At 44.3% G+C, this 16,531-nt stretch overlaps 1 protein-coding gene across 1 annotated transcript in view; it reads right to left on the bottom strand.

Moving 5' to 3' along the window:
* Positions 1–11,255, bottom strand: part of m-cup (ankyrin repeat protein mann-cup) — a 120,831-nt gene extending 109,576 nt beyond the window's left edge. The window contains exon 1 of the mRNA XM_080266643.1: positions 9,552–11,255. Coding sequence (XP_080122769.1) covers positions 9,552–11,255 — 1,704 coding nt within the window. The remainder of the gene's footprint in view (positions 1–9,551) is intronic.
* Between the last annotated feature and the right edge of the window lie 5,276 nt (positions 11,256–16,531).

The raw sequence follows: 16,531 nt of genomic DNA, 5'->3' as shown, positions 1-16,531 counted from the left end.
AATTTGCAACATACCACACTGTAGCTAAATCTGTATGGTACGGTACAATATTATGTTCACAAGAAAATGGCTTCTGTATAAAACTAACTTTAGGAAGCCTAACACACATGTGTGAACTAGATAAAAGTATCTTTGGTTTAAGGCAATTACTGCGTCTAGTGAACGACTGACAAAATAACTACCGGTATTCAGCAAGTACACACCACAACAATATGGGCCGTATATACTGTTATTATGTACTGATACACAGCTACTGTTTTTGTTAAACCTATTTGTATCCTCAAAAAAAAAAAAAAAAGTACTAGAATAAAAGGACTGTAATAAAACTCATACACACAAACTAGATAATAAAGTACAGTATTAAAAAATCTTTCATAAAAACAGTGAGGGGGAGAGGTTCACTGACACATGGCTGTGGTGGTGGTGTTGGCACCAACATCCCCAATCTGGGAGGAAATGTCAAATGATATTTTGCAGACATTTATGAGAGTGACTCTGTAGCAGCTGGCAACTAGTTGCTATGAAAAGATTATGCTCTTCTTCTGAAAACAACACTGGTTTTAGGGTAGGCTACATTATATGTAGCTACTGTACACATATAGGTATTCAGAGAGAGAAAAACATGTACGGTATGTAGTACAGTAGCTACCAGTATAAGGCAGCTCCCACATTTGCAGTAAGATGAGTACAGTACTGAATATGGTACAGTACATAACTTAAGTACTTATACAGGCCTATACTCATCCAGTATGACATGTCCATAACATGGTCTTTGTGGTAATGTACAGTCAGGTCCAGCTATTCGCAGTGGTTATGTACCAGAACACCCTGTGAGTGTTGAATTTGGCGAATAGCCCAAACCTACCAGAGAAGTCCTTGATTTCAATGTTTTAGCTATGGAACTCCTATTATCTACAAACCCACTGTAACACCTGTAAATGCATTTTATGGCACATTAACACTTCCCAAAAGGATAGTACAGGATGATACACAAGCCTATCTCATACAGTGTGCTGTACTCACCGTACGCTGATGATGATGAGAGTTTGCCATGTGCTGAATGGTACATACCTATACAGGGTAACTAACTGCACAGTTTAACTGTTTAGGACAGTATTTCTCAGGGAAATCATGCAAAAAAATAAAAATAAAATAACAATCACTTATGAATCACTGGGAACAGCTGACACTGTGGGAAAAGCAGGAAATATCTTGAAATAAGCAACGTTGGGTCTGGTTAGTACTTGGATGGGTGACCGCCTGGGAACACCAGATGCTGTTGGCATCCCTACGTGTCAAGTGGGGTTGGTGGAGGATTAGTGCCCCTCCCTGTAAAACAATTAACTCTAAGCCCTTGGCCACCCCATTTGGGATACATGGCGTCTGGCAATGAATGAATGAATGAATATCCCAGAAAAATCCGCGAACACGCAAACCCACCAATTGCTGGGGTTGACTGTATATTAAACACTGGCAATGTAAATTGTAGCTACACCAACTGGATATGATGCCGTCAGATTTATTTGCCATTATTAATATACCGGTAATTTAAACAGATTTATAAGATGTATACTGTATATATCACACACTGATAACTTCACTTGGTCACAAAACCTGATTTGCTGAAATTAGAGAGAACCATTATGGCACTCAAGTTTCATATTCATACTATAATTAGCTCTGTCATGTAATTTCATATATTGTACTGTACAGTAGTTACCCAAAACAACGTGTGTCATCTGCAAATCCTTCCCTTCATTACTGATTAACTAGTTCTGTAAACAGGCCTATGTCCTTTTTTTTTTAATCGCAACCAGTAGCACATGTCCATATCATACAGCCCCCTGACTCTAGCAACATTTTTTTTTACGGTACTTCATTCTCCTGTTTCCTGACAATATCATTCCCCTTAGAAAAGGTTTCTCATACTGAAAGGGCATATTAAGGCTATATCTAACCTATCTAGTTAGAAGTTACTGCATCACTGGTATACTGAATACAATCATCGAAAGAAAGCAAGAATAAAATATGAGATGCTGTAAGTCACAGATGAAGAGGTTTTACTGGGAAGGATCTATTGTACTGCAGTATACAGGTTAAAGTAGACACCACTGACTCCTTCAGTATAGCTAATGACACCTTCGTTTGTTGTACCAGTATTTGTGCTAGCTATCTGGAGACTGCTTTCTTCAACAAAGGAAGCGCTTCCCATACTGAAGAGGCTAATACAGTACTTACATTACTGATAAAAGTAATGGTACTAGTATCAGATGGAATATTGACCCTTAGAACACTTTTCCATTAGAGAAATGTGACCCCTTCTATGGAGAAGCTACAGTACCTATCCTAACTAACCTAGCTTTATCTAAGCCAAAGGCCTATTTTCTATATAGAAAAGTGACCCAAGGGTCAGTTTTTCATGGGATCAAATTTCTATATGACATCAGCATGGTAAGACCTAAAACTTACAGTACCTGGTACATTTGCCTACTGTACTGTATACTACAACATACTTCAACAACCCCATTACATCATGATTAAACTTCAAGATATCAATTCCATAGTTATTTGCATAGAGGTATGATGTAATACAGGTACTTAATAACTGCACTACCAGCATATAATTGTGTACAGTACCGGGTATTCAAACAAATATACAGCATCTGTAATACAGGCTGTATTACTTGGTACAGTATGTCAGTACTGTACTATATACGGTACATGTTTATCAGTTTATATCACTTTGGACTCACACTTAGGGTACTCCTGCACGAGAGTTTGTAGCTATACCGTATAAAATCCTTGAAGTTTGTACTCTTTGGACTATACTCTAAATTTTTATGCCAAAACAATATAAAAACCTACCGGTACTTCTTTATTACAAAGAAAATTAAATTTCCCAGTAGAAAAGGATGGCAATGGAGTCTGGACTACATACAGGCCTAAATACCATACAGTACTGCTGAATAAAATTCCTAGAAATTTCAACTTAGTTACTGAATGTTTAAGAGCTAGGTATGGCCTACTTGTGACCAATATTTTCTATTCATCCTCTACCTCTACACCTGACTGAAAGGAAATGCTAAGACATGTTTCACAATGAACAAAGATCTCTTGTTTGGTGTTAAGGTGAGAGTCTGAAGTTTTGACAGTATGCAAAGAATGGCTGTAATGACAATATTACTCATGCAGCCTAGAAACACTTTCAACCACCAAGAACAGATCACTGACCAGTGTGAAAAACTTGGCTATGACTTCAATTCTGCCAGGGGAACAGGTAGCCTAGAAGGAGAGCAGAAACTATGCCTTATGACAGTACGGTACTAAATGAAGTTGCAAGAGTATGACCTGCAGTTAAATGGGAAATGGAAGCTGACCAATGTATAGCTAAGTGAAAGAATTGAGACTGGAAACTTGAATGTTTGAGAGCAGAGAGACATGAACCTGGACTCTTCTGTCATATCTTGTGGGGAGTTATCAATAAAGTGGTGGGTGAAGGGATCAAGGAGCAAGAGAGATACAGATGGTCCTCATTAAAAGACAGTGATGTGATCCAGAATATCACAGCTTTCTCCATACAACTAGTACTGTTGTTGTTAATGTTACTGTTTTTGTCCTACCCCAGTCTGTCTGATCAAACAGACCAGGTAAGCAATCACATCTGCAGGGCCATCCCGTGCAGCAAACTGATGTTCCTATGCAGCTCGTGACACCTCACCATAGCAAGGCGCATGGAGTAGCTATCATAGTGTGGAGGTTATGTTCCTGGGTGAATGTGGCACTTACATCTCTCCACCTAGTTAACAGGGACACCATAGTAGGCTCCACCCCACCCCACCACCTAGTTAGCCTAAACAGTATGGTTACTACCCAGCATAGTAGGCTAAATGGTTACTGACTTACAGGAAACCATTTGCTAGTGGCTTGTCACTTATAGCTACCCAGTACCTCTCCATCCTTTCCTTCCATCCCATTTCATAACACTCTCTTAGTCAATCTCTCATTCACCATTCTCTCCACATGGCCACACCATCTCAAGGCAGAAGTTACTTTATCCTATGCTTTCCAGCATATCAACATCAACACCACAATGCTCCCTCACTTTCGCACTTGTACATCTATCTCACTAAGTAACTCAGTGCTGGACTACTGTAATTTTAAATACTGTACTCTGGCTATACCAAACTAACGTTCCTTGTGTAAATTTATGCTATAAAGGTAGTGCCAGTTATATCCTTCTCAAAATTATAAACTTGTTATTTCAGGTAGGGTAGCCATTTTCTTGTAAGTTTAAAGAAAACTGTTTATTTATTTATTTATTTTTTTGGGGGGGATGGAATTCAACTAGAAATAAAACAGAAGGGGGTATCCAGACATTCAAAATACAGGTATAAGATATTGTACCCACTATCATTCTGTTGCTGGTTGTTTATCACTGACCTTGATATATAAAAAAAAAAAAAAAAAATCATGCAAGTTCAGGACAAGAACACAGACGTACCAGTACAGTACTGCCTTTTGACATTTCCAAGGTCAAGGCACCATCGTTATACTGAAATATCAAAGGAACCCAATGGACTGTGGACATCTGGTCACTTCACCTTAGCACTCCAAAGGATGCTTTGTACCATACCACAGATGTTAGCCTCTTCATTCTAAGGACATTTTATTGTACAGTATGGGGGCTTTTTCTACCTTCATTTTTTTTTTTTTTTTGTCAATTTGGGAAAGACATCTTTGACTGTAAGGGTTAATGAGGTCAGACAATAAATACTGTATTTCATTAGCAGTTCTTTTGCCTAGCATAAACCCGAACTGCATCTCTTCAATATTTATTCTTTCCCTTATCATCCCTTCCAGGACTCCCTGTTACCTTCATCATCTGATCCAAAAGTTTTATCAGGTCTCTTGTTTGGCGAGCCACAGCTCGCAAATGCGAGTATTTTTTCGCTTTGGCAAACAAATTTTACATGCAAGTCACCTTTTGGCAAGAAAATACAACCACTTTAAAACCCAGTAAACTACAAAATATGTAAATCTCACTTAAATGAACAAAAAAGGACATTGTGATCGATTATTAAGTCTTTCCATTAATTTCATTTTGTTTTTGTTTCTTATTTTAATTTTGCTGTTCCATAAGACCTCCAAATTACTTTGCAGTATTAGCCAGACAGTTCATTATTTTATTTTAGATTAAATGCAGATATTTTTATTTTCATTGTGCAATAAAAGGAGTTTCGTTACAGTACTTAATTATGTGGGGGCAGTCACCATCCACTCACTCGATGTAGTGCTGCTCTCGGGTGTCTGCCCTTTCCTCTCCATCCTTCTTTCCTTCCATTCTCTTCTGTCTTTCTTTCTTTTATTCTTTCCACTTCCTTCAGCCTGTGGGTGACTCTACACTGAGTGACAAGCCAAATGGTTTCCTGTGCACCAGGAAACCATTTACTACGCTGAGTGGTAACCATATAACCAAATTTTGGTGCCTGGTGGTTTAGTGAGTAATTATTGTGCTCCAATCAGATTGAGCCGGTGAAGGGTTATATCCGAGGGATGGTTGGGGTTGATTGCTCATGTAATGCCACTCAGGAATGAGTGAGGTTGGTCACTCTCATCTTAAATGTCGGGACCAACTGCCTAGCCCCGGGCTCCTACGCTCCTCATGGAGCAATGTAGGATTGGATGATAGATGGATGGATGGATCTTCAAGTTCTTGTTACATGTTATACACCTTGTGGCCACCATTAATAATCAATACACAAGCAACAAACTCTATTATATGATTCTAATCATTACAATGTGTGAATAAAAAAATATATTTATTGCTCATAAAATATATTAGCTCATAGTCAGTTTGGCTACTAAAAATTTTTTTGGCTCATAAATCTGAAACCTTAGGAGCCAAATGGCTCGCAACCATCAGCAGTTAGCAAGAGCCCTGTTTATGCATTTATTATTTCCTCTTTCCAGGTCACCTTTCCCCATGCACATTTACAGTACAATCACACTCCTCAGCCGGTCATACGGAACAATGCAATCATATCTAGTAGCTACTGCTGTTTCTTCATGGTGGAGGCTACATAATACACAGTTACATGGATATGATTAATATGAAGTAATTTGTCTGCTTCATATGTTGAAATGGGCCTTGGTTGGGAATGCTATGTGGTGGTGTGATGAAATACTGAATTGGTGGCCATTTACTAAATTGGCACTTTTAATTAGAAAATATAATTTTTTTCACTTTATAGGTTCATGCACACCTAGGCTAATTATCCGCAATCCGGTCAAAGAACTGTGCTTAACTTCATTGTTAATCAAAAATCTGGATTCAGAGCAAAAATGTGCTAAAGTTAGTGGGTACCCGGTACAATATTTCCCCTTTTGAGTGGTAGGTGGTGACGACCATCATCCACTCACTTGATGTAGTGCTGCCTACTTCTTCCTTAGCCTTTACCATTCTTTTTCTGTGCCTGCCCTCCTCTCTTCCTATTTCTCCCATCTTTCCTGTTACTTCTTATTGCTTTTCTCTCCTTTACAGGTGGCTTTACATTGAGTGACAAGCCAAATGGTTTCCTGTAAGCCAAGAAACCATTTACAACGCTGGGTGGTAACCATATAACTAGACCATACGTGCTCCCTACAGGTCAACAAGTGGGTTGGTGGAGCGCTAGTGTCTCTTCCCATAAAACAAATACCGTTAACTCCGAGTCAAATGGCCACCTCTTATGGGATTATGGTGTCTGGCAATACAAAGATAGACAGATTGCCGATACTCCTTAATATACAGTACTTCTGTTTTGCATGAACACTGATTTACAGTGGAAATAAATGTATTTGCATATTAAATCAATATGGTATTTATACTGAGTAGAAGTCTGTCAAGGCAAACTCTCAAGCTAAAGGCAAAAAATTTCACCAAACATTTGCAAGTTTTTGCTTTGAATCCTGATCTTTTATTAGCTACCAGTTAAATTAAACACAAAATTCTGACTGGATTTCAGATGATTGTGTGTGACCCAACAGGGTGAAGGAAATTAATATATTTTCCAATTAAAAGTGCCAGTTCACTGCCAATTCTGTCGTCATATCTTTACTGTGGCTCCTGGATGATAGGCCTAAATACGAAGATGAAAAACATTTATGGTTTCCTGACATCCTTTCATTATTTTTCCAAGTCTCTGTTTTGTGGCTTCTGGCTCATTCATGGCTATTTATAAATTGTTCTCAGTACAGTACTTTAATTCTTTTTACTGATCAGAAGTGGTGCCTGTGCTGTTGCATATAAAGCTATATTTCAATGCTACATACTACCTGCAGTCGAATGTGCCAGTACCAATACCATCAATATAACATCCTTTCTTAGAAATACAACACTACTATCATAGACGGACGTATATAAAAGATGTGGAGAAAGACAGAATTATACGAAAGGGCAGTCTTAATCTATCTATCTGTCTATCTATTGCCAGACGCCTCAATCCCGTTCGGGGTGGCCACAAACAAATTGCCTCCACGTCACCCTGTCCCCCGCCAATCCACTGCCCTGCTCCCAACTCACACTCCCCTCTCTCATATACCGGTACCGTACCTCTCCACCCCATCCCTACACCTCATCCTCGGCCTCCCCCTCCCTCTCCCCCCCTCCACCTCATTCACATACACTCTCTTCGTCAGTCTTTCACCCTCCATCCTCTCCATATGGCCAAACCAGCTCAGTGTATTCATCCTAACGCTTCCTATCACATCCACATCCACACCACAACACTCCTTTATATCCTCATTTGTCAGCCTGTCTCTCCATGTGACTCCACAGGCTCCTCTTAAATAACTCATTTCCACTGCTCTCACACTTGACTTGTGTCCTTCCAACAACATCCAAGCTTCACTTCCATACGTTAGAGTTGGTATCACAATACTGTCATGTAGTAACTTTTTCACTTCCAAGCTCACTTCCCTGTTATTTATCACTGCTTTCAAGGAACCAGCTACCTTTCTTCCCTGCTGTACCCTTTCAAGCACTTCACCCTCCAAACCTCCATCCAAGTACTTAAACGTACTCACATTTTCCAATTCCTCACCATCCAACCTCGCTGTACATTCACTGACTTCACCTCTCTCAAAGACCATCACTTTACTCTTCCCTACATTCACCTTTAGAGTCCGTTTCTTACACACTCACGCAAACTCATCCACCAAGCCTTGCAGCTCCCCTTCGTCTTCACTCAACAACACAGTATCATCTGCAAACAACAGTACAGGGAGTTTCCAAACACTACCCTCTTTCACCAGGGCCACTTCAACATCCATTACCCTATCCATGCACAGATTGAACAACCATGGAGACATGACACATCCCTGTTTCAACCCAACCTTCAAAGAGAAAAATTCACTCAGTTCACCATCCACACGCACTGCAGCCTTAGCACTGTCATACATACTCTTCACAACATTCAACAACTTCCCATCTACTCCATATATTCTTAATACTTTCCACAATCCTTGTCTATCCACCCTGTCATATGCTTTCTCCAAATCCATGAAAGCTGCACACAACTTCTTTCCCTTCTCTAGAAACTTTTCCACTAAGGATCTAAGAATGAATATCTGATCTACACAACCTCTTCCCTTCCTAAAGCCTCCCTGTTCTTCTCCAACTAATTCCTCTGTTCTTTCTCTAACTCTCTCAATAAGTATCCAACCATACACTTTTCCTATTATACCGTACTAAGAAGACAAATGCCCCTATGATTACCACACACTTCTCTTTCCCCTTTTCCTTTGTACAAGGGAATAATTATACCTGACTTCCAATTCGGGACTCTACCCTCCTCCCAGGCCAATCTGCACATCTTCCACATCCATTCTAGCACTGATTTAAACCATTTGCAATTAACCCATAAATGCTCCTTACGTGTCAGGAAGTGGGTTGGTGCAGGGTTTGTGCCCCTCCCTGTAAAACAGCTAAAAACAAATGACCACCCCTTATGGGATTGTGGTGTCTGGCTATGGACAAAAATGCAAATACCCAACACATTTATCTGCACTTTAAATCAGTCTCTATGCAAAACAGAAGCCTGTCATTGCATGCTGGCAATCTAAAGGGGACGAACCTACTAACTTTAGCATGTTTTCACTCTGAATCTTTTTTTTTATTAAAGGTAAATCACCGGTAAGCATTATTTTTTAAGTGCATTTCAGACAGTCTAATTAGGTACAGTATATGAACCTGTACACTGATAAAAATTATATTTTCCAATCAAAAGTCCCAATTTGGTACATGAGTGTCAATTTGGTAATCTGTCACACTGTCTTACATCACATCATTGGGCTATTTCGTAGGTATGGGGGGTAAATAATGAAACTATGTACTGTACAGTGCCTTATAACAGGTTACAGTTCTGAGGAAACAATTGCTATAAAATGATGCACAACTAAAATACAGCCAAGGGCAGGGGCACAAAATGAATCTTGTTTCTGTACTGGTACTGAACTCACCCAATAAAATAAATACAGTTCCATGGAAATAAGTGTAAAGAAGGATCACTAACCTCCTCTTTGAATAGCACATCCTGCGAAGCCATGAAGAGTGGAGAGGAGCCCTTGTCATTTGTGGCATTGACAGGGGCACCACAATCCAAGAGAAATGTGACCACTTTCACTGAGGGGAAGGGGGTCATATGGTCGTCCTCCAGTAATGAATGGTTGTTTAAGACATTAGTTTTCATGGCGGCGAGATGAAGCAATGTGTGGCCACCCTGACATGTGCGGGGATCAAGACGCACCGTGCTGTTCACCAGGGCACGGGTACGATTCTCCTGCTCCTCCGTCATTGGAATGTTCAGCAGGACAAACAGCATATGTGTCACCACCTTAAGCATGTGGTCAAAGTTACTCTGATGCTTTTTGTGGACGGGATTAATACGCAAGAGGGACATACACCGCGGCAACTCTTCCACCACTAGTTCTAGGGTCCGAAAAGCATCCTCAAAAGCAACTGTGTCTGTCATCACACCAGCACTATGCTTGTCAATCATATCCAAGTACAGTCTAACCAGTGCTTGTGCAGTAAAACAGGTCTCATTGAAGAGGATGGTATCTCTCTGGATTCTAAGTTCTAGTGCATAGAGCCACAGGTCAATGCAATTCTGATACTGAAGTGAGTCAGCATATGCAGCGCCACGGTACATGAGGCGGAATATCATGTCCTTATGTGCCGTCCCCAACACACGCTCGCAAATCAGCAAACTTTGCGTTCTCATGCCATTGAGGTCCGTTGCAACTGCCTCCAGCTCATCCCCGGTGCGAAACTCCACAGCAAACTGGTAATTACGTCGGGCAGGCAATACATGCTTGGACACACCTGCGCACTGGCGGAGAGCAGCAGCCTTACGCCAGTACTGCAGAGCGGCCTGGATGTCATGGTGTTCATCCAAGAAGGTGGTGCCTAACAATTCATAACCATCTGCCACACGCGAAGGTGGGTATGAAACTGCGCCGATCAGGTACTCAAAGATCTGACATGCCCCTTTGATACAAGCTGTTTGAAGAGCATCATCCCGGTAGCGACTGGTGAGGTGAGGGTCAGCACCATGTTCCAGCAGCAACCGCGTGGTCTCATACCGGTGCTCCTGGATGGCGTAGTGCAGTGCTGTCTTGTTCTGGATGTCCTGAGCATTGACGTCTGCACCATGCCGCAGTAGGTATTCACACAGCTTCACACTCTGCACTGAATTAATTAAACATGTCCCACCATTATAGTTGGGCTTTGAGATGTTGGCCCCATTTTCCACCAGGTACATGACGATATCTAGATGTGTCATGAAACAAGCACTACGCACAGGTGTGGAGCCTGTATCAGACACACTGTTGACATCTGCCCCATGCTGCACCAGACACTTCACTACCGGCAAACGGCCGGCCACAGAGGCACACCACAGAGGAGTCACATTATGAATTGATCTGTCATCAGGCACTTCATACAATCCCCGCTGCTCTGCATCAGCATTGCACGTCATAATGAGGTAGTCCACCACCTCCACATTACCCCTTTTACACGCCACAAAGAGCGGGGCACACCCGTCCCTGGTCCTAGTCACTATCTCACGCCTGTCCTCTCTCTGGAAGCGTTCAAGCCTGGTCCGCAGCATGTAGGAGAGGCGGGCCCCTGGTGCGATGTTCCGACACTCATTGTACAGGTCCGTGAAGATCTGTTCTTTATGCGACGTCTGGTCAACCTTGCCAGTAATCCACATCCTACGCTTGAAAACAGAAAAAAATATTTCCTTTGGGGAATCCAGCGCGACTAGCTTGATCGACACTCGTAAAAGAAATAAGAACTAGCGAGCTAGAGAGCCATACAGGGCTCGAATTAACGCACACATTAAGAGAGCGAGGACTGGCAGGTTACGCGGTGGCGGCTACACTTTATCTCAGGCTCTCAGCTGAGCGCAGGTGCTGCCAGACCAGCCACGCCACCAGCACGATAATCACTCATTCATATAACCTATTGTAACCCCTGTATTGTAATTAATGTGATATTGATCACTGTATCAATACAGAAATCTCTCATATATACCCATTCTTTTATGACATATGCTGGAAAAATGCCATCTTGTCAAATATAATTATATATACAAAAACTTGATCGGCAACAAAAATGTCACCGACCCAGTAGCAAAACTGAAGAGATCACAATACAGCGTCTGTTTTGTTTATATGTATAAAATTTTAAAAGACACTCTACTTTATGGTTAAATATACGTACGGCTTACTCTTTCATGAACTTGGCATGCTTTTCAACCAAGCTTCAATCAACAGTTCCTCTTTACTTACGTAAATGAAACGGAAAGTATTAAAAACAACTTTCAGAGTACGTGCCCCGATCATTTTGGTGCTTATTTTGATATTACTTCAATTTAAGCTTCAGAGTTTTTCCTCATCATGAGGGTCATTGTAAGACTGATTGTTTTATCTATGAAAATCCTGAAAGGCTTTGTTTCATTTACAGGAGTTTACCATGTATTAATCAACAATGAAAACGAGTATCAAAACAACACAAACTACAGCATTATGAATTTCTCCGTACGTATGTGTACAGTGCTGTATGTCGATGTATCCCTTTGCTCATTCCTAAACTTGTAATGGCCATTGCTACAACAACTTTGTACCATGTATGTGTGCTTGTAATGATAATTGCGTCTATACCATTATGCCATATGTGCCACTGTGACCCTTTGCTCTCACGCACCCTTCCCTGCTTGGCCTTCAGCGACAATGTTCCACAGAGCATTGGGGCTTGTACTGAATGGTAAATAAGGAACCTAAATATAAAAAAAATCTTGCAGGTAGAGCCAATTTTTAGCATTCTCCAAAGCCTTTCTCGCTCGAACTCCCATCTCTTTCCGTTTCCCCTTCGGGTCCCCACCCATCTTCAATCTACTGACTTCACCTTTCCTCCTGTTTTTCCTCTTCATCCGGTGTCTTTCCCACCTTGGCTGCTACAGTCTACTTTCATCTTTCCTCCTGTTCTTCCTCTCCATCCGGTGTCCTTCCCTCCTTGGCTCCGAATCCTCCTTCCAAAATGTTCTTCATCTCATTGCAGATACTGTATTCTCACTGGAGAACTTTATGCTATTCTTTTCGTTCCTAAGTCCCTTCCTAAATTCTGATTTTCCCTCTTCTTTATCTCCTCTGGTTCTGACAGCACGCCAACATGAACACACCTCACCTCACTCTCATTTCCTGATCACCCAAGTCGGTGGTGTCCGTTTCGGCTCTGAAAAAAAAAACAAAAAAAAAAGCAGGCCTCTTCTGCTGGGTCCTTAACCATTACGAGATTATAGGAAACAGTATTAAATCCCCAGTTTTTCCTTGAGACACCTCGACCCACCCCAGTTGTCGATGGGAGCTCTACTGTAGAATTCATGCTCGTGTTCGCTATATCCGCCTCAGTCATGGTCATTTACTGAATTGTGACCCTGAGCCACACTGTTCACACTGTAACAGCCGCATGATTATTGTTATGCAGCGTGCTCTGGGTCCCGACTTCTCGGTTCCAGACATGGTGCGGTGGGTTCTTTATTCCCGACCGTGTCAGTATCAGCAGGGAAGGAAAACACAAACACCGCGGGTCAAGGGCACACTATTATCGAAATACAAATACACATACCATTCTATGATCAAAACTAAAATACACACCTCCGCCGCCGCCGGACCAACCACCCCGCCACCCCCCACCCCACCGCCGAGCTGCAGCCCCACCACAACCCCAGGAGGACACCACGAAAGGCCAGGTCAGGTTGAGACTGACCCAGACCGAGAAGGGTGCCGGGGCGCCCCTACCTTGAGTCCCTCTTCCGCTCAACCGACCTGACAACAACCACGCAGGAATGAGAGACGACCCTGCGAGCAGAGCAGCCTTCACCAGGTTCGGGGTGGGACTGCTCCAGATACAGTCCCAAACAACACCGCTGTAACGGCCACAGTACGTGCCGGGGAGGGAGCGGCCACAGTACGCCCCTCAGTTGTTCCCCCCTGTAGCGCCGCCGCAGTACGTGTAGGGGAAGGAGCGGCCACAGTACGCCCTTCAGCTACAGCCACATCTGGAGACAGCCTCGGAGCGTTAGCTATTGAGCGCGCACTGACTGGCAAAGGAAGGAGGAGTGGAACCGCGACAATGGCCACAGTACGTGTCGGGGGGGAAGCGGCCACAGTACGCCCCTCATCCACTGCCTCCTCCTCCTAAAGGAGTAACACTGCGTTAACGGCCACAGTACGTACCGGGGAGGGAGCGGCCACAGTACACCCCTCAGTTACTTCCCATTGGGCAGGCAGAGCCGCAACAACGGCCACAGTACGTGTTGGGGAGGGAGCAGCCACAGTACGCCCCTCATCTGCCTCTTCCTCCTTTGGGAGCAGCACCGCAGTCACGGCCACAGTATGTACCAGGGAAGGAGGGGCCACAGTACGCCCTTCAGCTGCTACCCATAGGGACTGCGGTACCACCACAACGGTCACAGTATGTGTGGGGGAAGGAGCGGCCACAGTGCGCCCTTCATCCGCAGTGTCTAGGGTTTTCCCAGAGGAGAAGGTCCCTTGCGCGGCTGGCTCACTACCTCTCGGCTGCATGGGATGCCCTTCCCTCTCTCCCTCCAGGTGTGGTTCCCCAGAGGTGCTGCTGTTCCAAGTATGGTGGCGAGGTCCTGTCCCGGTTCTGCAGCCAACCCCTGGATGACACCTGCCCCTGACGGACGCCCGGCCAAGGAGGCATCGCAGTCCACTCCTGACGGCGCCCTGCTCTGTAGGCGACCGCAGCACCCTGACTCCCAGGGCCAGTCAGCAGGCCCCAGAGCAGAGCCGCTCAGGCCCCTCTCCCATGGCCCTCTGCCCAGAGTAAGAGGCGGCAGGCCCACCTACTGAAGCTGTTTGGCCCCAGCCCCGAGGGCCACCTACCAGGTCGAGGCCCCCAGACAGGAGGGCCTCCCTGCACCCCACCGACGAGGCCCTGGCACGAGGGTCACCTCTCAGGTCGAGGACCCCAGACGGGAGGGCCTCCCTGCACCCCCCAGACGAAGCAGGCCCGGGCAGTGACACCCCTGTGGGGTGGTACATTGCCTCCTGCAGGAGGGCTCCCCAGAAGGGCCTCCCCCCCCATGCCCAGGTGCCACCTCTGTTAGCCCAGGAACCAGGGGCATAGTGGCGACTTCAACGCACCTCCCAAGTCGCGCCTAAGTAAGCAAAAGAGACAGTGATAGTGGAACCTTGAAAACATAATATAAAGTTACGAGCAGTGTATATCAATACAAGGGCAGAAACCAAAGGGTCAGTGAACACGAATCGTAAGACAATTGTGATATATAGAAATGCCGTGTCTATACTAGTGGTACCCCAAAAAAGACTAAGACCAGCCAGCAGAGACAAAATCAGTGGAATAGTGTCGCCGCGGCTAAGTGACAATTCCGTGTGCCACGGCTCGCGCCATATCAAGTGTATAATAATATCGACCAACCTGACCCTTTATTCCATTCACGTATAGTGCATCCAGTTAAGTATATTAAATGACAATTATGCCTAAAGCTGACACCTATGCCATGCTCTAGTGACTGACAATATCTTTATAAGTGACTATCATTATATTCTGCCCTCGACATCACTGTTGTGTTTGTACACTTTGTATCTGAAAACCAACTCTGTCACCCTGTCCATTCTGTATCCAGTGTCTCTTTGTTTTTGTATTGTAAGGTGTGTTGAATTGAGACAATAAATGTGTTAAGGTATACTACCGAGTTTTAATGCCCTGTTCCTTCGTTGGTGATTTACTTCCGGTCCGGAAAGAGGACCCCGCTCAGTCGCGGGCGTTTTTAGGACGAGAGGTCGGACTAAAAACACCCCACATACCACTGGAGGCAAGCGGTGATTCTGGATCCGATTAAAGCACGGAGGAACACAATAAGGGAAACTTGCACAATGGCAGCCAAACCTCACATCCAATTGCCAAGGTACAACTCTGAACAATATGATATTGACGTCTACTTGGATATGGTTAAACCTCTCTTAGATATTGGGTTTGACACTGACAGAGAAAAAATTGCAGTCACACTACCCAACCTGGGCAAAATAATCGCTACTGTTGCCACAAAAATCGTCCTGGAATTAACATGGGACCAATTCTCACGCATTGTGAAACAGGCTGTCACACCTTCACTGGGCAGAGTTGTCGCCCTTTCACAACTCGACGCCCTCACCTACGACGGCAGCCTAGACGACACTTTCGTCCAGGCATGGTGACTTGTCACCGCCGCCTATCCCGAAGCAACCACAGCCACTCGGGATCAACATACCTTCAACACCCTGCTGAGAATCCTCCCAAGCACAGTCAGGGAACATTTCACTAAATATGATCCCTCTGGCGATTTGGACAGTGATTTGCAACTCGTACGATGCCTCCTCGCCGCCCGCCCCACTCCCCAGCCTATCCACGCTATGAGCAAATTCTCAACAACCAAGGCCCTGCTGCCCAAGCTGCGGCCGCCACCCACACAAGCTACTATGGAGCTGTCAACCACTGTCCTCAGGGCCCACCCCCAGAAGAAAAGCCCTAACCCCAGGGAAAACCTCAACCTCATTTCCATTAACCCCTGGGAATTTACGTCCTGCAATCGCACTTGCCCGCTGCATGACATCCAGGAGCAGCTCAAAGCAAATCGACGCACGGTGTTCACACAAGGGCACCGAAAGGTATCCTCCCTGGAAGACGATGCCCCACAAGATGACGCCCCACCCATAATATACCCAGAGCCAGGCAACGAGGAGCCCAATGAAGAAGACCACGCCCAGCAGATGGATTTTTTAGGTCCGCCCCCCCACCTCCCCACGGTGGCAGGGGCCACTTCATATAAGTACAGACCCCCAGTCTACGACAAAATACGCCTGAACAGGGTCGAGGCAAGGCTACTGGTGGACACGGGAGCTGCCAAGTCATGCCTGTACTCACATTTTTACTCCTGCTACAGTTCCGCCTTCAGCCCCC

Source organism: Coenobita brevimanus, chromosome 21, assembly GCF_032717465.1.
Source record: "Coenobita brevimanus isolate Jiangsu-jjx chromosome 21, ASM3271746v2, whole genome shotgun sequence".
Lineage (NCBI taxonomy): Eukaryota > Metazoa > Arthropoda > Malacostraca > Decapoda > Coenobitidae > Coenobita > Coenobita brevimanus.
The sequence above is the reverse complement of the archived record's forward strand: the minus strand, read 5'-3'. Positions and strand labels throughout refer to the sequence as shown.